A 27,856-nucleotide genomic window follows, 5' to 3' on the forward strand; every position below is an offset into this window, starting at 1 on the left:
CATGCAGGGTGCTCCTTGGCTGTTTGCTCTGCTCTGCCCATCCGCGGTGCTGCAGAGGGGGCGGGGAACCACTTCCTCCTCTAGGGGCTGGGTTTGCTGTGGCGAGAGCCTTTGCAGGGATTCAGGTCACCTTTGGAACCTGAAGTCGTTTGACTTCTGCTGCAAGCCCCAGTTCCCTGGAATCATGCTTAGTGGGCACGGGGTAAGCATGTGGTGGGCATGAGGAACATGGAGAGAACAGGGGTGGCCCAGGGAGAGAGCAACGCGGAGGAAAAGCCCGCAGGTGGCCTGCAGCAGGGTGGCACAGGAGCATGAGGCTGAAGAAAGCAGTCAGTGGCCTGGGCTGGCGGCCAGGGTCAGTCCTCCCCTGGCAGCAGGGACAGTGTCAGTAGCTGCTTCATGACTAGCGCAGGACCTACTGCATAGCGCGGGACCTACAGAGTCTCCATCAAGGCCTGGCCAGATGCAGGCCTGTGGAAGCCAGAATGCCTTCATCCAATCCCTCCTCCCAACCGCGGCCCTAGGAAGCGCTCATCTGCCCCGACTCCCTGGAACATTCTCGCGTTTGTACAATAGGCGGCGCTGTAATCAAGAAAGGGCGCTAAGGAACCCCAAATAGGGATACAGCAGGGAAAAAAAATCACATTTCATGAACTGGGGTCATGAAGGGGGTCACCGTACCCTCTGAATCGAGGGGTGTAGAAGTCACAGTGCAGCGGGGTGGGAAGCGGAGAGCCTCAGAGGAGGTCCAGCCTCATGGCCTCCAGCCACCCAGGGTCCGCAGTCAGTGCGGCGTGAAGATGTCTGCGCACTGCTGTAGGATGAGCTCCACCACCTGGTTCTGGAATACCATGGTCATGGGCATGCTGGCCTCCTCCATCTCAGGCCGCAGCAGCGTGGGCCCAAACACTATGGCCACATTTTGCACGGACATACGGTTCTGCTCGCCATGCTCAATCACCCTGCAGTGGGAACGGTGAGACCAAGAGCTCAGAGGCTGGGGAGTCTTTCAACAGGGGCCACAGCCACGATCAGCCCTCCCGTTTGGCCCTGGGACGTTAGGCGTGCTCACCGGCACAGGTGCTGGATGAGCAGTCGGAGCGTGTCGTGGTTGGGAGCGGGCAGCGTGCGCACCAGGTCACGTACACAGCGGCTGCGCTGGGCTGGGTCCTGCAGCTCTGGGTGAGGGAAGGAACCAGAGGTGACAGTCTGCTGGCTGTGACAAAGGCGGGCCAACCTCCCCACCCGTCCTCTCCCTAAGCCGCTCACTGATGGCTGCTATGAACTGGTGGAAGTGCGAGAAGGGGAAGAGGGGTTCTGGCAGTTCCCGGAAGAAGAGCTTCAATGCGCCCGTAATCACGTGGACGTCCTCCCAGCGCCCGTCATCCAGGTCCAGGCGCTCATCTGTGGTGGGGAGAGACCGGGGGTGGGGGTGGGGGGGGGGAGAAGCAGTCAGCATCCACTTGCGCTTTCAGCCCCCAGAGTAGGGACTGGGGAAGAACCTCACCGTGATCCACCTTATAGCGCAGTTTCTGGATGGTGGCCAGGTTCCCACTGATGCGGTACAGCCCGTCGATGTCCAGCCCTGAGGGAAGGGGAATGGCTGAGCCTGGAAGGGCTAGGGACCCTAGCAGTTTCTACTCAGGATCTGCCCATCTGCTTCTCCTTGACCCTGTAATCCCCCAGGGGTCTCCACCCTTTGCTCCTAGAAGCCGGCCATGGAGCTCTGCCTTGTCTGTGCATGCGTACATACCCCGAGCCTCGACAGTGCGGATGCATTGCTGCACGAAGCGTGGCACGGGACTCCTCTCGCGTTCACACAATTGAGCCAGCGCACATCCAAACACCTGGTCTGGGGGAGAGATTGGTCAGCGCCGCCCAGCCCCGTGCCACCTGAGCCCGGATCCCGGCGAGTCGCAGGTACCTTTGATGTAGCCCTTTTCCCGCAAAGACTGCAGAGTGGGTCTTCTCTGTAGGAATTTACGGAGCTTGAGCCGGACCCTGCTCAAGTCGCTCTCCAGGCCTCCAGGGCTCGGGGAAGGTGAGGCTGTCACAGACCGAACTCAGACAGTAGGTGGCAGTGATAGCATTGGCCCTAGATCCTCAGCCAGGGCATCACTTCCCGCCCAGCCCCCCCCCCCCCCCAGGAGACTTTGGTTATCTCCCCACCTGACCCCATTTCACACCTGCATTCTGCTGCACATCCTCCTCCCGCCAGCTTCCCAGGCGCTCGCTGGACCCGAAATCAGCACTGCTGGGCTCACCTTCCACCCCCTGGAGCAGGTCTGCGGACTAGAATCAGACAGCCTCAGAGAACCAAGGCCCCGGGTCAGTTGGGGCCTCTCCCGAGCAGCTCTAGCCCGGAGACATCCCAGGAAGGTGAAAGTTCCGGAATCAACATCCACCTTCCTTGGCTGCAGAGTCCTCCAGGAGCTGCGAGGTCATTCTGCCCTCTCCCTTTCTTTCTTATCCAGGCCGTCTTCAGCAGCCTCCCAGTTCCTGACCTCCGCACAGTTTTCAGTCAACTCTCTACATCCCGCTAGACTGGCTCTCACTCATAAACTTGCTGCATTGCTGATCGCACCAGTACCTCCTGCATCTGGATTCCTGCTTCTATTAGGACAATCAAAATCTGCACCCAGCGCTAACTCATATGAAATCAAGAATCAAATACTATGAGGTCATTTCCATCTAAATAGCTGTTGATTTTGTTTGTCACAGCTGGGGACCAGACTCAGGACCATTTGCATACTGGGCAAGTCCTATATAGTCACAATGCATTATTGACACTTCCAGGGCAGGGCACTTGTCTAGCAGACACGAGGCCTTGAATTCAATCTGTTGACCCTTCATCTTCCAGTTCAAGCTGTCACCCCTGCCTGAGTCTGGTTCTCACATAGGTTCTGGGTGCATAGCTTGGGGTCCTGCATAAAAAGCCCACGTCCCTGTCAGTCAGCCCTGGAGGTTCCAGGCTCTACCTACCAGCTCCTCGATGCCTTTGGCTATGGCCTTGTGCCAGGTGCTGATGATGGCCTCCGAGTCATGCTGGATCAGGTATTCTGAGCCATCTCGGCTTCGCAGCTGAAGGGACACAAGCTAGTCAGTTACCCCTGCTCCTTGGGTCTGTCTTGGGAGTAGGCTTGGAGTGTGTGTGTGTGTGTGTGTGTGTGTGTGTGTGTCTGTGTGTGTTGAGAGGGAGGTGAACCTGTCCCTCCCCAAGAGACTCGGAGCCTAATAGAGCAAAGGCCTCAAACCGGATCCAAGTCTTCCTCTTTGTTTAATGCTGTGGGCGACAATGTTTGTGACAGGCAGACTAAGTGGGGTCACTTTCTTTGGGAGCACACAGCCAGTAGTGACAGATCAGAGCTCTGCCAGGCTCCTTGCTGCCTGACACAGAACACAGCAGGCCTCCCCCAGGGCATTGGCAAAGTGATAGAAAATTCCTGTGGGAGTCTGGCTGCTGGAATGGCAATGAAAAAGAAAAAAAAAACTACAGGGAGTAGAAATAGATCATGATTGGCTGACTCTAAACATAGAGTCGGCCCAGCTGCAATGCCTAGCTTTGGAAGTACGTATCAATCTAGCCCTTTGGTCCAGAGTGAGGCAGAACCTGGCTCAGATGGTGGGGAATGACTTCTAGGGTCAGAGAAAACCGTTTTTTGGTTGTTCTCCTTTTAAAATTATAACTCAGAGGCCGGAGACATGGCTCAGTCAGCTGTTAAGAACACTTCTTGCTCTTGCAAGAGAACCTGGGTTCAGTTCCCAGCACCCATAAGGAGGCTCACAACCATCCATTTCCAACACCAGTTCCAGGGAATCCAATTCCCTTTTCTGTGGAGTACCAGGCACACATGTGGTGCACATGCATACATATATACACACATACATGGAGGCAAAACATTCACACATTTAAATAAATATAGACCTGAATAAAGCTTGGAAAATCATCAAAAATGAAGCATGCAAGCTCCCTGCAGAATGTCTGGATTGTGTGTATGACTTTCTTCATAATAAGCTATCAGAAGCAGACCCAAGGTGCCAGCTAGCTTCCATGGAGCTCTTTGGAAGGGCACATATCCCTCTGGAGCCCAGGTTCATAAAGCTACACATTAGAAACTTCTTTAAGAACCAAGAGTTAGGTGCTGGAGAGATGGCTCAGAGGTTAAGAGCACTGACTGCTTTTCCAGAGGTCTGGAGTTCAATTCCCAGCAACCACAAGGTGGCTCACAGCCATCTGTAATGAGATCTAATGAGATCTAGTGCCATCTTCTGGCCAACAAGCATATAGACAGACAGAACACTGTGTACATAATAAATAAATCTTTTTTTTTTTTTTAAAAAAAAAAAGAACCAAGAGTTAGGACAGTTTGGATTCCCAGGAACCTAGAGAGGACCCTCCCCCTAACAGGAAAGATCTATGTGACCAATCGCTGTCCCCTTTCTCACTTGCTGCCTGTAGAAATAGATCTAAGTTTCCCTCAGAGACCACCAGAGCATCACCTATTCATGGTTTGCTCCTAGCTCCTCCCCATCCTAACTTGTTTTGACAGATACTGGCTACTTTTTTTTTTTTGGTGGTGGTGGTTTTTACCAGTTCACTGTCAAAGGGTTTTTTTTGTGCATGTGTGTATGTGTATGCATGCATGTGTGTATTGTGTGCACGCATGTGTAGGCGGAAGCCAGAGTTCAAACCTGGGTGTTATTCCTCAGGTGTTGTCTACTTTGTTGTTGTTTTATGACAGGGTCTCCTGATGACTTGGAATCCAACATTTAGGTTAGATTGGCTGGCCAGCAGGCCCCAGGGAACCTATGTCTGTTTTCCATGCCATGGGATTACAAGCCTGTGCCACCACCTCCTGAGTCTGTGTGACAAGTACTTCACTCACTAAGCCTCATCTCCTCTGCTGCTCGCTGCCTGTGCTTTTCTGGAGTTCTGCCTCACTGCTCTTAGGGACGGTCACCCCCGCCCCCCGCGCCCCAACAGTGAAGGGCGTAGTACTATGGGGCCTTTGCCAGAGTCCTCTTGTTCTACCTGTTGGGAAACCAGACCAACTTGTCACTAGTCTATTCATTGGGGACCCAATAAAAACTGGAGTCTGCTCGAAAAACCAAAAAAAAAAAAAAACTGGAGTCTGGGTTCTGGCCAGTGAAAGCAGGTCGCTGGCTCAGCTCATCACAGTGAGCGGCTAGACTCAGTTCTTAGTCTCAGACTGGTGGCTGAGAGAGGGTCCCTCCGAGGATGGCAGTTTCATCTCCCAGAGACCTGCTTCTTACTCTCAGTGGCAAGGGCTATGAACTCTATACCCAGAGTGGGGACTTTCGGACAATACGGTGAACACTGAACCCAAGATGGGGCAGCCTTGACTTTGAGTCTTGAGCACTCCAGCCCCACTTTCTGCAGGACCCCATTCCTGGGCCCTGTCTGCAGTGGGATTTAGGGGCCCCTTCCCCCAATCCCACCACTCACTTCTAACACATTCTTCTTGCTGGATTTGTCTTTGGGGGCCCAATCGAGAGAGGCCCCCTTCAGTTCGACCGTGTACTCCGGGGTGGAGAGCTTGGAAGGATGCCTCTGTGGAGAAGGAAGGAATGGAGGAGGCAAAATTACAAGGGGCATCCACCCAGATGGGCTTGCTAAAATACGAGGACCAATACACCAGGCTCCTAGAGCATCTTTGTCCTAGGACCTGCTAGCCAGCAGAAAGGAAAAGAGGAAGGAGCCCAACCCCATTTTGTGAGCAGGTATGCCAGGCCCCAGCCTCCCAGCTCTCCAGACTGGAGCTGTCTATCACCAAGGACCCTGTTCTGCAGGCCCCAGTAGCTGGAGTGCTTTGTACTGTGGCGAACCTGCCAGCATTGTCCCTCTTTGCCACTATCCAGCTACTTTGGTACTTGGGAACCCATCTTCTAAACCAGCCTTTCCTAAGCCAGCTCAGAAAACAAGAGCAGAAGGTCTCCCTTGCTCAGTGACAGGTCTCACCAGGCCACCCGCAGCTGAGGTTTTCGAGTCCTTGAAGAAGGTCAGGACGCCGCCTTCCAGCACCGTCCAGGAGGCGCTCCAGTGTTTCTTCCTGAGGACAGAGGGAGGTGGGGGTGGGCGGGGTTGAGATCTAGAGGACTCACCCCCACAGAATTGGATTCCCACCACATAATAGCTGGCAGGCAAGGAACCTTAGGTGCCTCAGTTTCCTCACAGGACTTTGCATGGTCACCACGAGGATTAGTAAGAGCGTGGCATAAGGGAGATTAGCACTTGGGGAACTGGATCATCGCGGCCCACTCTGCCATGCTTGGGGTCTGGACAGGCCCCTACCGAAGTCTCTTCCCCTTGTCCACTGTTTTGGTACGGTGGAGCACACCGGCCTTGTCCAGGGTCTTGATCTAAGAGAATGAGGGGAAGGGGAAATGGTTATGACAGGAAAGCAGGAAGGAACAACACTAGCATTTCCTCAGCTGGACGTTCCCTTACAGGCTAGGCCTGAGGCTCACAGCATCCTGCTATCTTCCCACATGCTGGGAAGGAGGGTGATGTCCCTACAGAAGTAGCCACAGGGAGATTCCCCCAGAGTGTCCATGCCCCCTCTATGCTGGGTCTTACAGGGAAGGGAGGGGTATATTCCATCAACCCCTGACCCCACCTTCTCCTCTGGAGGGCTAGCCTGGGCTGGAGTGTCACTATCCTGGCTTGATTTGCGAACACTCCGAGGGGCGGGGATGGGGACCTGGGGAGAGAGACACTATCACCCATCATCCCCTCCACCTTCCCCAGCTCTCCCTTCCCCAGCTGTTTACCTGGGGCAGCTCCCACTGCACAGAGGAGTTCTCTAGGTTGTAGAAATATGGCTTCCCATGCTGGTCCTCCAACCTCACCCACTGTGGATACAGGAATGGTCAGGACCCTCAGCCCAGAGTCCAGGATGGTACTAGAGGGCTGGAGTACCAGACTTAGGACTGAATGGCGTAGGTCTGCCCTTTAGTCTCGAGGGGAGGTCCTGGTGAAGGAAGTCTGGGGAGTGCCGTGCCAGTAAGGTTGTCTAGGTTCGGCTGCTAGCGATGTCCTACCTGCTCTTGAGTGAACTGGTTGGTGTACAGCGTCTGCTTGTCTTCGGTAATGTGACAGGACCAACCACGGGGTGCAGCCACGGGAGAAGTGGGGCCAGGATCACTAAAGGAGCCCACAGGAGAATAGTCCTCTTCGGGGTAATTACTCAGCAATTCGGGGTAGTCTGTTTCAGGAGTTGGGGGCTGCAGGGAGCAGAAGATGGAGTCAGAGGTTCTCTGTCTCCTGCCTCCCCAACTTTGTATCAGATCCACCTATTACTCTAATCCTCCGGGCCAAGAATCAAGAGAAGTCAGAGACCCTCAGAGATGGCCCAGTCTCTACTCTCTGGTCCCTGAGAAGCAAGAGGTGGGGACAGAAACGCTCAGAGGGTGGCCCCGCCCCCATTCCGTGATTTCTGATTAGCATGAAGAGGGGTCAAGGATGCTCGGAAATGCCCCCCCCCCCATTGCCCCACCCCTATCCTCTGATCTCTAAGGAGCAGGAGGTGGGCTCAGAGGCCAGTCCCTCACCCTCTGAAGTCCCGGGCTCCGCGGGCTCAGGCTGGGTTGCATCTCCAGCGGTTCCTGGGGGTCCTCCTCCAGGTCCTCAGTCTCGTCCTCCCAGGCAGTCTCACCCGTCAAAGGGTTGTAGAAAAACACCCTGCGACTCTCCTCATCCCAGTACTGGCCCCACTCTGTCTCCAGGCTCTCCCCGCTGCCCACAGAGGCTCGGGAGGTGGCCGGACTGGTGGCGCCTTCAGAGGCCTCAAAGGGTGACTCCCAGGTGGTCACACCCGTGTCGGGGTTATAGTAGTAGGGGCGCCCAGTGCCCGAGTCGGTGTGCGTCTCCCACACTGGGCTGAGCCGAGGAGGAACTGCAGCGGAGCGCGGCGAAGTGGCCCGAGGTTGCCTCTCTACATTCGCATACACTGGCTCCGGGGGGTCATCCACCTGCAGGAGCAGAAGGAGATGACTTTTGGGGTAACTCCAGAGTCGCACAGGGTGGCCTTGGACATTTGCAAACTGGGCAACCTTCAGCAAGCCCTGGTACTTCTCTGACTCAGTTGCCCTGGGTGGAAAACGTGTGCTTTGCCCATGCCAGAAATTGTGGTAAAAGAAAGGAAGCGCTTTCTGAAGGAGCTCCTTGGAGCAGCGCCGGCTGCAGATGGGAAGATCAGCTTGTCAATCACAGAACACTAACTCAGCTCCACCGAGGGAAGGCACTGCCAGCAACAAATCAAGGGCCTGGGACCTGTTGTTTGTGGGTCTCATTTGGAGTCCTTTTCAGTCGGTGGCCCCACTAAAGGCTCCCACCACCCTTGATGGCTCCAGTGATGGAATCTGTACTGCTGGGGGCTGCTTTGCAGGAGGGGGAGGGGAGAGGGGAGAGGGGAGAAGGGAGAGGGGAGAGGGGAGAAGGGAGAGGGGAGAGGGGAGAGAGGGACCCAGGTGGGCTGGAGAATAAAGGGTCAAAGAAGGGAGAGGCCCCTCCCCCCCAAAGGAGTGAGCCATCTGGGGTTTCATCTGGCTAGGCACAGAGGACAGGCTGGGGTGAGTCACACTCTTTGCCTCCTCCTGCGCAGAAGGGCAAAGTCTGAGGCCTGCAGAGGCCACCCATCACCTGCTGGGGCTTGGGCTACGTTTCCTGCCACTCCTTGCTTGCCCCCGGCCTTGAACTTTAAGCTCTAGTTGCAGGGCCCCACCCCTCTGTTGGAACTTCTGGGGCCCGTTGCACTCAGCCCCTTTGCAGCCTGTCTATGTTCAATTCCACTCAGCTCACCCCAAGTTCTTCAGGTCTCAGCTCTTGAGAGTGTCAGGTTTCAGATCTGTCCCCAGATCTCCCCAGGTCCCACCAACAATGCCAACCCCCTAGAGAGACAGACAGCCTCACTATCAAACCCAAGGCAGCAGGAATGCACCTGGCTAACAGTTTTCTAAGAATACACAGTGCTCCCAGCAAACAGTACACCTCAAAAAGCTATTATGGTGGACTGGGGGGAGGCGGAGCTCACAAAGCATGCAGGGAACCCTGGGTCTGATGCCCAGCACTGCATACAACCAGGCGTGGTAGCACATGCCTGTAATTCTAGCACTCGGAGGACAGAGGCAGAACTTTACAAGTTCAAGGCTATCCTCATCTAAACGTGGGGTCTGAAGGCAGGTTGGGGTACGTGAGATCCTGTCTCAAAAAGACCCGAATAGAACAAAATGCTGACGATGGCCTATCTGGCCAGTGTAATTATAAGGCTTAGGTTTTTTGGGGGGTGGTGGTGCTGGGTAACTGAACCCCAAGCCTTAAGTGCAGAAGGCAAATAAGTGCTGGTCTGTGGGGCTCCACGCCAGTTCTTTTTCCTTTAAAAGGTTTGGGGATTCCATTTCTTTTTTTGAGATTCCAATTTTTGTAACAGTAGGTTTTTTTTTTTTTTTTGAAAACACAAAATACAAAATGGACCAACAAGATGGCTCAGTGAGCCAGCTTTCTGTCTTCCATATGTGCGCTGGGACACACTCACACAGACACGGTAAATGTACTAAGATAAACTCATCACAAATGTTCCTCCTCTGTTGGCCAGGACACGCGTGTAAGGGGAAGCATGGCCTACTCAACACGGCTTCTCCCTGGGTTTTAGGAAGGAAGACAAAAAGCACTCATTTGGGACTGGAGAGATGGCTCCGTGGGTTAAGAACATTTGCTGTTCTTGCAGAGGACCTGAGATCAGTTCCCAGCCCCCACATGGTGGCTCACAACTCCCGAACTCCAATTCCAGGGGATCCAATGCCCTCTTCTGACCTCTTTGGGCACCAGGCACACACGTGATGCATGCACAAACATGAGTTTTTGTACTCACACGCAGAAAAATAAGTAAATATTACCCCCCCCCACCACCACCACGTCATGCATCTTACTCCTAAGATCCCTGTGCTCTGCCGTGTGGCAGGAACTGAGCCGGACGTTGGGAATGCAGCAGAGAACAAGTGGACACAGGTCCCTGCTGGGCAGAATTGGCCTTCAGTGCACACATGGCAGGTGTAGGGTGCGGTGAGTGAAGCTTCTCAGTGACGGTCACTGCTGAGAAAGACTGCAGAGGTAGGGGCCAGCGAGAGGGCGCAGGAATTAAAGGTGCTTGCCGCCAAGCCTGACCACCTGAGTTTGAACCCTAGGACTCGCTCAGTGGAGCGAGAGAACTGACTCCGCCAAGCTGTCCTCTGACTTCCACATGTGCCGTGACACACATGATTATGTGGGCATGCGATAAATAAATAAAATAGGATAAAAAAATTAAAGGCATGGTGAGACACGGGAGGTTACAGGTTCTGACAAGGTGGCTAGCCCGCAGGATGCAGGTGCTGGGCTGAGCCACCGATTCTTCTCCTTTATCCCTCCGGGCTCATGTGGTGGAGACAGGGCCTTCTGCATACTTCTTCTTTCTCCCTGACCCCAAACCTCATGTGTATTCCTGTATTCCAGCTACCCCAGGCTAGCCCACCTCACCAGAAGAAGTCCCTATCCACTTCCTCACTGTCCTCCTCCTTAAGCTGTCCCCTTGGCCTGACTGTCCTTCCCTCCCATCTTCCCCACGCGGACTTTGCTCCTTGGGGAGCCTCAGGCCACCATCTCTCAGTGGAGAGGATTAAGACACTCATCGCTTTGTTAGGGTCCAATGGCATTCTGCCTTGGAGGTTGGGGAGTTGCCCACCAACCTGACCCTCTTCCTTCCTTCCTTCCTTCCTTCTTTCCTTCCTTCTCTCCCCTTCTTTGTGTAGTGCCGTACGTGTGTGTATGAACGTGGGTACACATCGTGTGCATGTGTATGGTCTGAGGTAGACAGCGGCTGTCTCCCTTGATGGCTCTCCACCTTATATATTGAGGTGGGGTCTCTCACTTGAAGCCAGAGCTCACTGATTTAGCGATCCCCTGTCTCTGCCTCCCCAGCGCTGGGATGATAGGCAGACCACCATGCCCACCTGGCATTTACACAGGTGCCAAGGATCCAAACCCTGCCTCAGGCTTACACAGCGAGTGCTTTACCCACGGAGCCCTCTCCCTTTCCCCAAGGTGCATCTCTTGTGAGTACAACATAGGATGATGTTGCAGATGCCACTGCCCCCTCAGGTGAGACAATGCCCTGAATTATATAACGGATCTATTCAAACACTGCTTTAATGTGCAAGCCAGTCCTGTGGCGAACGTTGGAAACAAACAGCACAGAGTGTGAGAAAGGATTTGCTGGGGACGAAAGTTTGAGCCACAGAGCCCAGGAGAGTCACTGGGGTAGGACAGACACTAGGATGAGAGGAAGCAGAGAGACCAGATATGCCTCCTGCCCCACACCTAGATACACTGGGACTGTGGCCTTGCTGTTCCAGGATGGGTGGCGGTGGCAGTGGTGGTGGCGGTGGCCGGAAGGGTCCATGGCTGGTGTGGAGAGGCTGAGGGGCTGCTGGGCTCTTTGGAGGAGGGATTATACTTGCCAGACCATTGGAGCTAAGGGATCTCAACTAGAGGACACACCGGCAGGTATGGGGGATGCTGAGAAGAGAGAGAGTTAGGTCCCTGCAGTGACAGGGCTATCACAAGAAGAGATGATGCAGAGACATATGGTGGGGACAGGAAGCATTAGGAAGACGCGCTGTCCAGAGACACTAAATGCTTGGGGTGGAAGATAGGGACCCCCATAGAGGGAAGCAGGCAGAACCACTCCTTTTAGAAGCTGCAGTCATGGAACTGTAGTAGTCACTTCTCCCTCAGACTCTGGACCTCTCCATGGGTCCCCCTCCCTCAGCGAAGAGCTAAAGGGACTTTCCTCCGCTGGCGGGGTTCAGCTGGGCTCTCATTGCTCCTGGGTCTGTGTAGGCCCTTCACTGTGCCTTTTTTGGGGGGGAGATAGTGGGGCCTGCCAAGCTGGCCCCCACTCTGGAGATCCACATGCTGCCACAGTCTAAAAATAGTATCAAGTTGTACTGTGTAGACACAGGGGCTGGGCGGGGAAGAGGAAGAGGCCTCCCCACCTCTGGTCAGAGGGCTGAGCCAAGAGAGACCTTTAACGCTCACCACAGAGATCCCCCTTCACTTCTTTATGGTTATGCACTCCTTACCTTCAACCCCCACCCAAGACCCCCCCTCCCCCCGCCCCACGTCCTCGTCCACAGTGGTGGAAGCCCCATCTCTCTTGCCCCAAGCTGAGCGTCTCAGATCTCTCTGTGCACCCTTGGACAGGGAAGACCTCTGAGAGGGAAAGTGCTGAGATCACCTGACATACACCACTCTGAGCTACAACCAGCTCCCAACAGTACAGTGCAGACCTGCTACAGCTCAGAACCCAGAAGGCCCTTGACTACTCCGGCAGAGGCTGAGCCTGTCCCCGACTCCTTCCTTCTATCCTTACCTGTGCCCGCAGGGCCCGGCTCTGCCTCCTGGCCAGTTTGGCAATCATGTCCACCATCCCGGCCCCTCTGAGTTGCTGGGATACAGCCTGGGAAGTTTTTAGGGGGTGGAGCCCAGGATCACAACTCTGGGCTGGCACAGGGCAACTGGGAAACAAGAAGTTGCCTTGAGATGGCGCGAGGCTGAGTCTGTGACTGGTTTCCTGTCAGGGCTGCGGAAGTGCCTGAGACAAGGTTGCCTGATGGGTGGGGGGTGGCGCAGATTGGGGTGTTTTCATGTTTCCGGGACTCCACTGGCTGTCCCCCTGTGCTCAGTGCTATGGTGACAGAGGACGTTCAAATCCCAGCTCCAGATGTAGCTCAGAGCAGCCTGTACCAAGATGCTCATACCTAAGTCACAGGTGGGATGGAAGATGGGCTCAGGCCTCATCAGGCACAGGTGAAGGAAGGACTGAGGAGAGGGCTTCAGCCTGGGCTAGCCTAGGGTACCGCGTAGTCCTGTGGCTGTGAGGTGTGAAGGGGAAGGTTGTGGCAAGACGTTCAGATGAGGAAGGGGTCTGGACACAAGTGGTATGGGGAAGCTGGTGTCTAGACTCTGCCAGCCATGAGAACGGAAGGGGCAGTGACCATACCACCGTCTTCCCACTTGACCACCTGGCCCTGTCTCCTCCAGACATGGTCACCAAGCCATACCTGCCCTCTTCCTCCCAGGTGGCCGCACGCACTGATCTTCAGAGGTGTCTCTGCATCTGTGTGTGAATCTGTCCATCCTCCACTGAGGACTTAGAGAAAGAACACCACCCAGCTGCCCACCCCCCTTCTGATTTCTCCTCTGTCCACTGCCTTATGCAGGTGACACTCCAACCCAAGCACACACAGTGGACCCAGCATACTCCAGGTGAGCATCTGGGGCTGTGCCACCAAGTCCCTAGTGACCATCTTGTCTGTCCTGCCCTTCCCCAAGGGGCTCTTCCTCCATGAGCCCTGTGTCCATGGGTCCCTGGCTTGTTTCCAGTTTGGGCTCTGACCCCCTGCCTGGTCTCCCACTTCAGAAATTGCACGGAGACACGACAGAATTGAAACACTTGCTGAGAACACAGAAGGCTGAGTCTGTAGTCCTCCGCCCTTTTGGCACCCACATCACGGCTCTGTCAGAAGTTCCCAGGACACAGGGCCACCGTCCTGGGAAGCTGGTACTGCTCCGGATGCTCAGACCAGCTCTCAGGCTAAAGTGGCTTCCCTTCTCCCAGCAAGCAGAAGTGATGGCCACAACAGGTGCCCACAAGCACATCATGCTGAGAGTTACACAGCAGGTGGGACCAGAGCCACTGGCACAGACTAGCTGCCTGGCATTCCATCCGCCTCTCCCAGGCTGGCCTCACTGTCAAAACTCTCAAAGGGAGGAGGTGTGTGTGTGTGTGTGTGTGTGTGTGTGTGTGTGTGTGTGTAGGAGACTGTACAAGAGGAAAATCTTGTCCTCTAGGTTGAGAGGTAAAATAAATGTCCCAAAACATAGGACCTATAAAGGCACAAGCCTGTAATCCAGCACTCTGGAGACTGAGGCAGGGTTGTAAATTCAAGGTAGCCTGGAATTCATCCACCGTAGCCTCTTGGCTATATAGTGAGAATTGTCTCTAAAGAGAAACAAAGGAGAAAGGGTAGGGAGGGAGAAAGAGAGAGAGGGCCTAAATCAAAGACTCAGCCAGGGATGGGCAGGGACTGGCTTCCACCCACTCACCGAGCCTGCCCACTCTTTGCCACTCAGATTTGGTAGCGGGACAGCAGGAAGGAACTGTGCTTTTTGCCTCAATGTTGCCCTGCTACAACTTCCTAGGGGCCAGAGACTTGTGTTTCTCTCTGTATTCAGCCAGGCCAGGCTGAGAGCTACATGCTCACTACTGTACGGGGACAATGGGGGATGCTCACTACTGTACGGGGACAATGGGGGATGCTCACTACTGTACGGGGCAATGGGGGATGCTCACTACTCTACGGGGGGGGGGGGGGGGGAGGCAATGGTCACTGCAGCATCCCAGACAAAGCCTTTCACTGCTCCCTGGGGTGATTGTGCAGCCCAGGCCAGGTGCCCTACCTCAACCGAACCCTAAACACAGTGGGGTTAGGGCTGAATTATCTCGCTTAACACAGAATAAACAGACATCCAGAGGTGTGGGGGCGGGGATCTCTATAGCGCCGGGGCTGTCCTCTTCCCTGCCCCCAGGGCTGGTTTCTGTGAAAACCCAGCTGGCCGCTGAGTTCCCACACCCGCAGGGCAGGGCGGGCGCTGGTGAGAAAGCAGGGCGTGCTTCTGCTTTCCCGGTTCTGGGTTTCAGTTTGGGCGCCCTCAGCACCGGACTCTGCCCCAGCCTCTGTGTGACCTTGGGGAACTGCCTGCTGAGCCTGCTCCTCCTGGGTGGGCTTCTCCGGGTACACTCTAGAAGTACTGCTGGGGACTGCCTGCAGAGCCCATCAAGGACCTCTGGGCTGGCCGGTAAGATTGTGACTTCCAACCTAACTGCCTAGGTAGGGAAGTGCGACAAGGGGTGGTCTTTTACCCACCCACTCCTCAGACGTTTCCCTGGCTTTAATGTAGGGTGCAGGGGCCTCCTGTTCCAGTCGGCTTCCTTGACCTGGATCTCTAGAGTCTCACCAGCTATGGAGGCCTCCTCTCTCTCTCTCTCTCTCTCTCTCTCTCTCTCTCTCTCTCTCTCTCTCTCTCTCTCTTTCTCTCTGAGACAAAGAGACATACAGAGAGAGGTAGAGAGAGACACAGGGAGAGAGAGAGAGAGACGGGGAAAGAGAAAGTCTCACACACCTCCCCCTCCATGGCGGTTCACATCCTTATGTCTTGTAATCTTGGCACCAAAGAGGCTGAGGCAGAATTTGATGCAAAATAAAGAAAAGGAAAAGTTCACAAAGTTTGAGCGCACACATCATCCACAGCTGCGCACATGGGTACTTTGATTAACAACCATCAATGGTAGTATTCTGATGAGAATTCTATGGAGCTGAGATCAATTTCTTTTCCTTTCTTCTTTCTTTCTTTCTTTCTTTCTTTCTTTCTTTTCTTTCCTTTCTTTCTTTTTAGCTGAAGCATTCTTATTCCCTGAGTCACACTGGCACCATAAGTGACAGCACCAGGCATTAGTCACAGCTCTTGGTGCTGGTAGGGCAGACACATCTGTGACCTTGGCAGCTGTATACACAAACCTATAGCGCAAGCAACTAGGTAGGGCATACAGAGTACAGAGCACAGGGCCTGACAAATGCATGCACCTGCGACCTAAGCCTCAGCAATCATTAGTGCAGTGCCCCCCCCACCCCCCACACTTAGGTCAGACACTTCCCTGTGAAATGACCAGCAGCCTCACACGTTTGGTTACTATGTCTCTTGATCACAACAGAAAGTCATGCCGGGTGACCAACCTGTTTGCCATCTAGGTTTGGTCAAATACACCCCATGAAACGCACAAGACAATGAAATCACCTAACAATGCATTCCTCAGGATGTGTCCTCATGGGTGAGTGACACATGACTGTGTGTCTCAGGACCTTTGTAACAGTTTAACTAAGTCTATGATAAAGCACTGAGGTTTAAGAGCCACAAAATAAATGAAAATACATTTGAAAATTTTTATATTAAAAATGTTTTACTTTTTTGTGGCATCAGGGATTGAACCCAAGGATTCTTGGAGGCTAAGTAAGGGCCCTCCTGCTCAGCTACATTCTAGATTTTTTAAAATTTTTTATTTTGAGACAGAGTCTGGATAAACTGACCATGTTAGCCTCCAATTTCCAATCTTCCTGCTTCAGTCTCCCAAAATATTGAAACTGTGAGGACCAACTTGCTGGACTTACATAAATGTGATTAAAGAAATCTTTTTTCTTTTTAAATTGAGAAGCTGAGACAGGGTCTTTTTTGGGGGGTGGGGGAACAGGGTCTTACTCTGTAGCCTTGGCTATGTAGACCTGGCTAGCCTCAAACTCACAGATATCCACTTGGATCTGCCTCTGGACTGCTGGGATTAAAGGTGTGCACCACTCTTGCCCAAGTCTTACTAGGTTGTTCGGAGTAGTCTCAAATTCCTGGGTACAAATGATCCTCGTGCCTCAGTTTTCAGAGTGTAGCAGACACAAGCATGTGATACTGTGTCTGATTAAAAAAAAAAAATCTATAAGACAGGATTTGATCTCCAGCACTGAAAAAAAAATTAAAGTTGAAAAGAAAATTTATAAAACTAAAGGTAACAGGTGGAGGCTGGAGAGATGGCTCAGCAGGGATGAGTTGTGTTGTTCTCGCTGAGGATCCAGGTTCGGTTCCCAGCACCCACACTGAGCCACTCACACCTGCCTGTAACTCCAGTTCTGGGGGTCTGACCCCCTCTGCTGGCCTCTGCTGGCATCTGCATGCATATGGTGCAATAAATACACAGGCAAACATGCATACACATACATTTTAAAATCTAGGAGAAAAAGTAGCAAATGCTAGTGATGTACGGGGAAAGCAGAATTCCCCTGCAGCATGGGTGGGATGTAAATAGTATGCAAATCAACGTGAGTGTTCCCCCAAAGCTAGAAATAGAACAGCGTATGCTGCCGACACCTCACCATGGGCAGACAGTCAAAGAAACCGAAGTCAGCATGTTAAGAAGACATCTGCACTACCACGATCGTTGTGGCTCTGCTCCCAAGAGCCAACATACAGAATCCACCCAGCTGTCCATCAAGGGATGAGTAAAGAAGACACAACACAGTGGAATACCAAACACAGTGGAATTCTGTGCAGCCACAGTAGAGTGAAGTTCTCTGTAAGGGCATGGATGTAACTAGAGGACACTGTGTTAAGTGAAATAAACCAGGCATGAACAATAACTTGTGTGTGTTCCCACTTCACGGTGGGGACTGGAAAGTTGGCTTTGAAGAAATAGAACACAGAATAGTGGTTACCAGAGCTTGGGAAGGGTGTGTGTGAGGGGTGACAGGGAAGGAACGGCCAGGACGTCTAGGGGCTCAGTTAGATGGAGGAGTAGCTTTCTGCACTCCAGAGTCCTGAGGAGCACCCGTGCTTGACACCACATAGTTCTACAGTTAAAAATAGCTAGTAGAGGGGCCTGAACGTTCCCATCACAAAGAAATAATGAAGTCTGTGATGATCAATATGATTACACTAATCAAACTTTTTATACACTTATGGAAATCTCACTGTGTGTGCTACAAATGTGTATGACTGCTATGTCAATTAAAAAATAAAATTATAGGGTCTGAGAGATGGCTCAGCTGTTAGGAGCGCTGGCTGCTTTCCGAGGACCTGGGTTCAACCCAGCACCCACAGGTGACTCACCATTGTCTGTAACTTCAGTTCCGGGAGATCCAATGCCCTTACACAGACAAATGTGCACATAAAATAAAATAAATACTATTTTAAAGTTGGCAGCGGTGGCACACACCTTCAGTCCTAGCGCTACAGAGCAGAGGCAGGGGGAGGTCTCAGGTTTGAGGCCAGCCTGATCTACATTGTAGGTTCCAGGACAGCTGGGTAATACAGAGAAACCGTGATTTGGGGGGAAAATATTTTTTAAAAAAACCTCTGCATACATATTCCCACTAAAACATTCAAGACTATTAGCAAAAGGAAGGGCTGATCAATGCAATTACAACCTAAAGAACAAATGAGAACTCTTAAGGAGAGTTTGACCAAGTAAGGAGCTTTAAAAAGGACTTTAAAATTTATCATTGTACTCACCAAAAAGATAGCGCCATCAGGTTCAGATTTGTGGGCTCAAGTTCAAGCAGAAGGAATTCTCTCCAATGTCACAGCACAAGTACAAAAGGATAGGGGAAAAGATAAAGCAGTGGACCCACTCAGGAGAGCAAACTCTCAAGTAAAAGAAAACCAAGGAAGCGAAAGCCATACAATAAAGAGAGTCCTACGCTGACGGGGACGAGTCTGCTGCCCGGCAGGTTCAATAAGCGTCGAGACTGGATGGAGAACTCTCATTTGGTTAGGGATGCAAGGATGGAGGAAGAAGCCATTGATGAAATGGAAAATATGACAGAAGAAAAGGGAAGCCAACTCCACCCCCACCCCCAGAGGGGGGAGACACAAGGCTAACCAAGGAGTGCAAAACACGGCAATAAAATCCAGAACAACAAAATCCCGCAGAGGGAATCGGCTGTTAAACGAAACATGAGCAGAACGAATGCTCCTGCTACAAGGCAGGCAGTTGGCCTAGGTTTCTCTTCGTTTTCGAGATGAGTTCTTGGTATGTTGTCCTGGCCAGCTTTGACCTCATGATTCTCCTGCTTTGGCTTCCCAAACGCTGGCTCGGCAGATGTGTGCCATCTCCCCCAGTTCATACGGAATTTCAGAGGTGGAAATTTTACACCTCTCCTAACAAGATGAATACTCTTCTAACAAGATATCAAATAGCCAAAATTAACTAGGGAACTAGTAAAATAAATGGAATAGATTGATTACTGACAATGATGGGGAAGGTTTCATTGGAAGAAATTACAGAATTCATTGGGACTATCTGTGACATCACTTTCTGCCTTCAGGAAGCATTCTGAGATGTTTCCTGCCAATCCCATCACTGGAGAGAAGAAACTTCCAAAGTGCCTTCTGTGGCACCTTGGGGACATGTTAGCCACACATCTCCTAACGGTATGGTGCTTTTGTTGGCCTATCTTGCCTCCTGGACAATAAGCTACCTGTAGCCGGGGCTCTCCTTTCATTGTGGGTCTGTTGTGCCATTTATGACCAAAAGAGTGAGAGCCACAGGAGCTGCCTTCCCCCATCAGCCGACTGGACTGCCTTGTGCCAAACTCCCGACAGGGAAGCCGGGGAAGCAGATGCTGGAAGAGGACCCCGAAGTTGGCAGAAATAAAGTGCAATTTCCCCGTTACCTGAACATTTAAAAGAAGGTCAAATCATTTTACAGGGGAGGGTATAGTAATTCGTACATTCAAACAGGCTGGGGAATGTTCCTGCTGAGGGACAAGGAAAAGGGAGGCTGGGGTCCGGAAGCAGTTCAGTTGGCACCTATGCTTTCTTGAAAGTCTCACAGGAGACCTCCAGACAGGACCAAAGATGGAGGATAAGGACCCCCAAGAGCTGGCAGATGAGCTGAGTGGAAAGGCAGCAATCTGGGAATCCCCTCAACACTAAAGTCCTTCCTCAACTTAGAAACAGAGCTTCCTCAATTTAACCAGGCATTCTTATGCCCCAGAGCCACAGGCTCTGTTCCAGCTCCCCCACACATCAGCCAATAGCCACTGTCCCTTTCCTCACCAGCCCAGACCCTTTTCTGGCATGGAGCCCAGAACACATTCCTGACTACCAGTTACTATGATCATGGATCTTCCTGTACCTCAAGACCTGGCACTGATCACCCATCCAACTGACATTCAGCATTGAGGACTGTCCCCTCCCACTCCTTAACAGAGGGAAGGCAGAAAAAGTCCAGGGTTCAGATGGGAGCGGCAGGAGTGTGCTGGTCTTGGGATCCAACTGGAAGGCTAGGGGCTAAAGGGAACCAGGGACCAAGAGAACCAGGAAACAAGAGTGAGGAGGAATTCAGCACCCTACCATCTAGAGGACATGAGATAGCCAGCCACCCATCTTGCAGGGGCGAAGACAGTGAGTAGGAGCATTCTGAGTAGCCAGGTAGGTAAGGTAAGTAAGGCTGGGAGGGGGTGGAGAGAAGGGAAGCCCTGGTCTCCCTGCTCTTCCCTAAGCCAGATGGTGGGGCTAGGTCCTGGGACCTATGGATCAGCAGGGAGGAAAAGACCAGGTCAGGTATAAAGAGACCAGCTGAGCCACCCGGGGGCAGCTTCCCAAGCTAGGGCTCCTGAGCGCTGTTGGGAGACAGGGAGTGAGCAGATTGGACAGGATTGAATGGGACAGGGACATCTCACTGGGTATTCTTAATTTGGCCTCCATTCCCTGCTTGTACTGACCCCAAGCTTTTCAGACACATGGTTGGCTGGGACTGTCCCTGAGACACTTGTCTCAGGGAGTGTACAGGAAGGGAGGGATCAGGTGGGGAATCTGGGAGTGAGGCTAGAGAGAAAGCTGCCAGTCCCTTTCTCCCCCAGGATCCAGGTACCCCGGGGAAATCACTCACAGTTCTTGATGGCCCAGGTGGGAGAAATGAGGGCCCAGGAGGCTCCTTCCAGTTCAGGCTGGATCCAAGCTCAGGAGCAGTGCCTCTGGGGCTGTTTGCATAAGTTCCCAGCAAGGTCTGTAACCTGTCCTGCCAGTGGCCAATGCCCAGGCAACAGGGGCGGGCCCTAATCCATTGGTGCCCTGGGCCTTCCTACCTCCAAGGCTAGGGCAGGCATTTTGATCACACCCTGAAATCTGCTAGCTAGAGAGGCCAGAGGCCACAGGGGGAGGGCGGTATTGGGGATTGAACCCTGTGTCTTAAACCTTCTAGGCATGAACTTGTACACCCTAGCTCCTCTTTTTAACCCTTTATTTGAGAGAGTTCCACTAAGCACACCAGACTGGCTTGGCATTGCTCTGTAGCTCAAGGACCCTTGAAAACAGGATCCGACTTGCTCAGCCTCCCGAGTAGCTGAGATTATAGACATGGTCCCAGAGGCCACTTTGTCTCTTGGCTTCCTGTGTGACCCTAGCCCTGTCAGGAGTGTTGGTCGTGGCCTCCTTACTATCTAATTCCCCTATTGTAACCTGGATGTCAGCAGTGCTGGCTGGAGGATTGCAGGGCTGGGCCCTGTGCTCAGAACAAAATGGATTTGCTTGACTTCTGCTCCCCGACTCTGGCCCAGAGGAACAAGGCTACTCACCCCTGGCTACTTTCCTGAGACTAAATTTGGTGGCTGGGGTGGGGTTTTGAGTCAGGAGGCCTGGGTCTGATCCGAACGCACTTCCTCTATAACCCTGTTTGTTTTGGGGGCAAAAGAGTGTCCCATGCCACCTTCTGAGCTGCTAGGCACTGAGCTGTGTGGCAGACCTGTGACTGTGAGGACAGAGGGCTGTTAGCCCCTGGGAGCTGTGTCTTACTACGTCTTGGGTCCACAGTGTCCAGCTCCATGACCAGCATACAGCAGGAGTAGTGTGCAGTACTCACGTGAGCTGTGGACACAAAACGCTGAAGGTGGCACAGATGCCCTTCTTCTATGGGTATGCCTGCCGAGCAGCCCGCCCTGAGGATGGCGGGTCCATCTGATGCCCTGTCACCTGTAACACCTCGTGGTCCACACCTTTGCTCCCGTTTTCAGCCACTCCCTTCTTCCAGGGATCCTATCTAAAGTCCCTCCTCCTCCCTCCTCCCTGCTCTGGGCTCACCTACTGCCTCAGACTTTGGGTTGCCTTGATTGTTTCGCCTTCTTACTCTGACCACAGCGTTTCTCCGTCTTCTGTGCCAAACAGTTGCCCGCCTGCCCGCTCACGTACCCTCTCCACTCACATCCTTCAGCCCCTGACCCACACTGTCTTCTGCAATCCCTTGACAAGCTGGTCTTCTGGTGGCTACGTCAGATAACGTCCCACGGCCTTTGTCTAACTTGAACTTCTGCACATTCACCTTGGCGTTTAGGCTTCTGCTTTTCCTCTTTGGTCCCTTTGTTTCCTCCTAACTTCCTCTTTTCCTCCTTTAGTCAACTCTATTCAGGTGCATCCCATTTTTTCCCCTCTAACCCGTCCTTCCTCCAAGGCCTATGTAAACAATGGCACTGTCTGCCCACCAGTGTCAGTGGGAAGTTAGGCCTCAGCTGCCCAACTGCTTCTCCCTGGCCCCAAACTCCGTGACCCTCCCCTTTTCACCATGTACTATAGCCCTGAAGACAGGAGTCCTTCTCAAACCCATTCCCTTCCTTACTAAGAGCCTTCCAAAAGCTGCAGGATAAAGTCCAAATTCCCACAAAGCCCTGCCTGAGCCAGCACAAACCGTGGGTTGGGACAGAACTACAAAGTCTCCATGAAGGCCTGTCCACACCTCCCCTCTGCCCTTGTGCCACAGCAGCCTCAGTACAGCTCCCTACGGTCTGAACAGGGTGGGACAGGGGCATCTGCTATCAGGGTCCCATCCCAGACAGTGTACCTCCCAGGGCTGTTTCTGTGCTCCCATCATCCCTAGGACTGAAAGCTCACTGGGGACTTGAGAGGCATCTAATCAATTCACACTTAATGGACAAGCAAGAGTAAGCAAATCGACTTGGGGCATCATGGCTGAGGTATGAGATAGGGTAGTGAGTATGACTGAGTTGGAATATGAGTAGGGGTACGTGTGTGTGTGTGTGCATCTATGTCTTCTGGGTGTGTGTGTGTGCACATGCACGCATATATATAATCTGTGTCTTCTGTGTGTGTGTGTGCGTGCACATGCATGCATGTGTGTATGTCCTATGTGTGTGTGTGTGCATCTATGTCTTCTGTGTGTGTATGTGTGTGCACATGCACACACGTGTGTATCTATATCCTCTAGAAAACTGCCAGGCTCACCTTTCAGGGAATTCTTTCCCATGCTGCCTGGGACAAGGCAGGGCAGGGGTGGGGTTTCCTTCCCAAGGGAGAACAAACTCATCCCTGCGGTTTGCTGTGGGGACAGGGTATCAGGAGAGAATGTGCCATTGTTATACTCGGCACACAGGAGTGAACAGGGCCAGGGATGCTGAGACCTCTGTTGAAGCCACAGAGTTAATTAGAGCCAGCAGCAGCCTCTCTGTCAGGTCCTTGGCAGACTTCCTGGTCCCTTCTGTGTCAGTACCAGCCCACCTTCAACTGTGTCCCCAAACTGCTCACAGGAACCTGCTGGGAGGGGGGGGGGGATGGGGAAAGGTCAGGGATCCTGGTAGCTGGGGAGATTTCTCAGGAGATTCTGACATTTGTGCGACTCTTTCTTTCCTTGGTCCCAGAGCTTGGATTGGATAGCTACCCTTGAATAGGCTTGCACAGTCCCGGTTCATGGGTGAAGGGGATGCAGCTCCTTGCTTTTTAACACAGTGTGAGCAATCCCTTGGCCAGAATTTTGCACATGGGACCATTTCCCATAGCCAGGAAACTCATGGGGGCAGTAGACATATTCCTAACATTACTAGGGCCCATAATCTGGAAGGACCCAGGAGTTCTCTAGAAGAAGGGAGCCTTCTCAAGGGCGTCGGAGAACCAAGCGCGGGCGTTTAGCCATCTACACCACAGACTGGCGGATAAGCAGGACATAGTCATTGATAGGTCACGGATACTCAAGCCGGTCGAGTGTTGTTCTCTGCAGTGGCCACAAGGAGGAGGGTGATCCGCGGAAACCTTGGGGCAGAGGAGCAGAGCTGCAGGCAAGGCCAAGTCAGCGGGACCCTAGCTGCTCTCCCTGCACCAGCTCCTGCCAAGCGCTTCCACGCCTCACTGCGTTTAAGGTGCACAGCAACTTTATTCCTTGGGTATTGTTTACATACGAGGACACCGAGCTCGTCAGCAGATGGCAGGTGACCCAGCAGAGTCAAATTCGGGTTTCAGTAGCCTCAAAACCTGAACTCAGCCTCAAGGACAAGCAGCTGCCCTATGGGGTCGTAACTCCTGGGTGAGGGCACCTGGGACTTGGTGCCTGAGGAAGTGAGTTCTGGATAATGCCACAGCGAGTGGCAGATGTCAACTCGTTGGGAGCACCCCTCCCTCCCTCCTCCCGCAGGCCATTTCTCCCCAAAAGGTTCTAAAGTTTAAGATGACAGGGCCGAGCAAGAGGAGTCTGAGGCTATAAGTGTTTAAAAACGCGCTGTATTCGCTGTCTCAGATCAACACAACCGGATCCCGAAACAGAGAGACCTCACTGCAATTGAACTTGAAAAAAAAGCCCATTAAGAGTTTCCATCTTGTTTTGTTTTAAAGGAACCGAAAATTTGGAGGCTGTCCCAAAGAGAAGCAGATGCTCGACTTTCACATCCACCATCTCATCTGACTCCATCTCCACCTTAAGCTTCTGGGGAAGAATGAGTGAGAGTCCACAGCTTCAAACTGCTCCTTACAGAGCAGGTGGCATTGTAGGAACGTTATTCGGTGCTCGGACCTGTCCTAGGTTAGCTAACCTCCGATCAGGGTTTGGGACAGTACCCTGTATATTCATGTCCATTTACATTTTTTTGCATGAACATGACTATTCACGATGAATGAGATGAAGGGACAAACAACGACCTCAGTTAAGAAATCAGCTGGGCTCTGAGCAACTGCGACCTCCCTCGACCGCCGCGACCTACCTGCTTGGGTCTCTCCTCCCGCGGAGGACAGCGCACGTCCGGAATGGCCTCGTAGACGTTCTCCGAGTCGCTGCGCGCCAGGGGCCGCGGGCAAACCCAGGATCCCGCCACGCTGGAGGCCTTGAAGTGGCCGGCGCTACCGAGGAGGCCGGCAGGGGGCGCGGTGCCGCCGCGGGCCAAGTCGTCCAGGGACTGCGCCGGTCGCACCGGCGCTGCGGGCCGCACGTACAGGCAGGCGGGCCCTCCCGGCGCCAGGCTGCTGCGCTGACCTCCGGCGCGCTTTCGCGCAGGGCCACACAGGGAGCTGGCGCGTCCCCGGGGCTCGGTGGAGGATCCATCCGCACCCACCGGGGTGCTTACGAAGCGGTAGTCGTAGGCCAGAGGCTCCGGGACTGCGGGGCGCGGCTGCGGCACGGAAGGCTGCGGGGCCGGGGCAGGGTCACCCAGTGCGGGCAGCTCGCGCACGTACTGCGCGGGGAGGTAGAAGGGGCGACCCCCAGGCTCGCGCCGCACGTGCCACCAGTGCTCGGTGCTGCGGCGCAGCAGTCGGTAACGCTCGTTGGGCTGGATGGCGATACGGCGCCCGTCTTTGCCGGTGTACTCGAAGGGGTGCTCCACCAGCACATACACGTCCCCTTCGACGTCGGCCGCCATCGCGGCCACCGCGCTTTTTTGCGGGCAACAAGAGGAGCCGCCGAAGTCAGGACCGCGCAGCCGGGAAGAGCACCGCGACTGGAGCTCAAAGACAAGGGTTCGAGTCCCTCTCCTGTCCTTGCCCAGTGCATTCGGGCTTCAGTTTTTCCATCTCTGAAATGGGGATTTGGATAAAACCATCTCCAAAACTCCCAGTCTTAAGGCTCCATTCTGTGACGTTGATTGTGAGATGTGGGTCTCGCTGCGATCCCGCGGCGAGGAAATTGAGGATGATAGGAATTCAACTTTACTCTCCAGGGAACCTTGGCTCAAAGACCCGCGGGGACTGCAAGGTAGATAACACATTTGCCTTAAGGTTGGCTGAGCCTCGATTTTCGGGTTGGCGAACTGGGAATTAAGGCCCCTTTCCTGCCGCTCCTCCGCCCCCGTCCTGCCCCACCCCGACGCCTCCAGCCTGCAGGGAATCCGTGGAGAGCCCTAAAGTGCCCCCTCCCTTTAAGAGTCTGCACTCCGGGCGAGCGAGGTAATTAGCTCTGGGGCGCAGGATCTGGGGCAGCCCCCAAGTTGCTCTTCCTTAGGGGCGTCCCTGCCTTACATAGTCCAGGGACTTTGACGTAGGGGCATGGACAGCTAAGGCTGGAGAACCGGTTTTCTGGGTTTCTCTTTCCTTTCTCAGTGGCTTCGCCACACACGTGAATTAGGAGTCCTGCCCGCCCATCCGGGCCAGCACCGCCCTCTGCTCTCCAGCTCCCAAAGCTTCCTGGTGTGCGCACCTGCGTAGGATCCCTACCCTGCCTGCCTGCCCAGGAGAGTAGCTCCTACAGAATGCATTGCGATAGTGTCACCTGGATCCCCTAAAGTTCTTTGGAGGAATCATCATAACGTCCCACCCACCCACCCAATGCCTGTTCAGTGTATGGGGGAAGAGGGACGATCCCAATCTGTGTGCCTTCAAAAAAGTGAAGCTGGTGGCCTACTCCGGAAGTGCTGATCACTCCAAAACCCTACACTGACTACTCCGTTTACTGCTCTACAAGATGGCCTGGGGGCCAGCAGCGGGGAGTCCACCCTCTTGCTGAGGTTGACTTCATGTTTTCAAGAATTCCTTGTAGGGGGAAGGGGGTGTAGACTGAGTCAGTGAGCACCCTGAGCCCGAGAGGCGGTGTCACGCTAGACCAGAGCCTGGCGAGCAAATCCTATGAGAGTGAACACTCGGGTTACGCCCCCTTCTCCAGGACCCCAATCACGCACTCACGTTAGCTGGGAGGGTCTCAGGCTGCCCCTGGACTGGATGGGCGGGGCTGGCGGAGGGTTGCAGGTGAGGTCTCTACCATTTCTGTGGGCGGGGCTTCCAAGAGATGAGACCGAAGGAACCGCACAGAACAGAGCTGACTCAGAGAGGAGAGGCAGAGACCCACACTCAGTAGGGTTCTCCCCAGTCCCCAGTACAGCTTGTCTGGGAGGGTGAGGAGGAGCCATAATGTCTGTGCCGGGGCCCATGGGAGAACTGAGAGACTAGGTCTCCAGGAAAAAAAAAAAAGGCACGAGGGAGGAATTGCGTGGAAGAAGTGTTGATGGGTAGTGAGCGGAGCTTAAGGGTCAATAGGTCCTGCTTCTCCCCTCCACCCCCGGAGGGATTTGCTGCCCCTGAAGCCCTGCGTTTCGCGGGCGCGATGCTCTGGGAATGCCCGGCTGGAGATGGTTGTCTGGTCCCTGCATGTACATTCTGAGCGAGGCCATTTGCACCCTAAATCACGAACTGCGAGCCTTTTGCAGCTAGACAGAGAGCACTATCTATTCCTAGTGCACCTCCGCCCTCTTAGGGCGCAGCCCGTCCGGGCCTGGAAAAACTAGAGTCCCCTTGCAGGGACGCTCACAGGAGCGCAGTGTCTCGAGTTGTGTGGCAAGGGGACCAAGGGGACCTGCGCCTCAGATCCTTCCTTTATCCTGGGAGAGCGAAGAGAAGGGGAGGGATGCGAGAGCGGGGAGGATCCCTGGAAGCAAGAACGCACCCTTAGCCAGTAGGTCTCCTGCATCTTTTGCCCGGGTCGTCCCTCGCCATAGCGTCACCAATGCCCAAATCAGCACTGGGGGACTTTAGCTGGTTTCCCTCTCCCCCACCAGACAGAAGGCAGCCCCCACGCCTAACGCTCCTCCCTGGGGATCGGGCCTCCGGGGCTTTAACCTCAGTACAGCGAGGACAGGAGGTGTGCGGGGCTCCAGGGTGGGGACGGCCACCTGGGGGCACCTTTCCCGCCCTCCCACGACCCACACCATCCTCCCCAACACCACCCCTCCCTTAGTCTAGCCCGGCCCGGGCACCTCAGAACTTTCTCCCGCTGGCCTAGCTTCCACTTGTCCCGGCAGCCGCGCGTGGGGTCCGCGTCCGGTGCTGCCTGTTCCACGGCCCTGCTCCCGCGGTGCCCTGTTTCCTGTTCAACAATATAACCGGCGGAGAGCGCTCGGCAGAACTTCCTCCCAGGCTGGGGCTGGGCTGTGCTCGCAAGAGACAATCCCCGGTGTCCTGGCTTCCTGTCCCCTCTGGGCCGGGCCAGCGCTCTAGGAG

General features: G+C 53.9%; 1 protein-coding gene across 8 annotated transcripts; it reads right to left on the minus strand.

The window, feature by feature from the left end:
- On the minus strand, nt 1-27,796 carry Arhgap27 (Rho GTPase activating protein 27). 8 transcript variants are annotated; one of them, XR_005972658.1, is made up of 18 exons: nt 27,613-27,788; nt 24,637-25,615; nt 7,573-7,992; nt 7,063-7,245; nt 6,793-6,873; nt 6,639-6,722; nt 6,314-6,381; nt 5,981-6,071; nt 5,468-5,572; nt 2,983-3,081; nt 2,187-2,292; nt 1,925-2,047; nt 1,754-1,852; nt 1,508-1,585; nt 1,270-1,404; nt 1,073-1,178; nt 682-962; nt 1-582 (listed from the first exon to the last, which is right to left on the minus strand). XR_005972658.1 is itself a non-coding variant. In XM_041635853.1 (18 exons), the coding sequence occupies exons 3-18, from the start codon at nt 25,288-25,290 to the stop codon at nt 785-787; spliced, it is 2,610 nt and encodes an 869-aa protein (XP_041491787.1). In that variant the 5' UTR covers nt 25,291-25,615; nt 26,546-26,678; nt 27,613-27,788; the 3' UTR covers nt 1-784. The 8 variants fall into 8 exon arrangements, 6 of the variants coding, with proteins under 6 accessions (XP_041491787.1, XP_041491786.1, XP_041491789.1 ...); XM_041635853.1 differs by adding an exon at nt 26,546-26,678 and having other exon boundaries at nt 1-962; XM_041635852.1 differs by having other exon boundaries at nt 1-962.
- Between the last annotated feature and the right edge of the window lie 60 nt (nt 27,797-27,856).

Source organism: Microtus oregoni, unplaced genomic scaffold (assembly GCF_018167655.1).
Source record: "Microtus oregoni isolate MIOR12 unplaced genomic scaffold, Mior012 000048F_ref0000485, whole genome shotgun sequence".
Lineage (NCBI taxonomy): Eukaryota > Metazoa > Chordata > Mammalia > Rodentia > Cricetidae > Microtus > Microtus oregoni.

Excerpts from the sequence above, each read along its gene's own strand:
- Arhgap27 (XM_041635852.1), bottom strand. The coding sequence starts at position 25,290 with ATGGCGGCCGACGTCGAAGGGGACGTGTATGTGCTGGTGGAGCACCCC. Across the intron at positions 1,405-1,507 it reads GCGCTATAAGGTGGATCACG|ATGAGCGCCTGGACCTGGAT; the intron begins GTGAGGTTCTTC and ends TCCCCACCACAG. Across the intron at positions 963-1,072 it reads CTCATCCAGCACCTGTGCCG|GGTGATTGAGCATGGCGAGC; the intron begins GTGAGCACGCCT and ends TTCCCACTGCAG.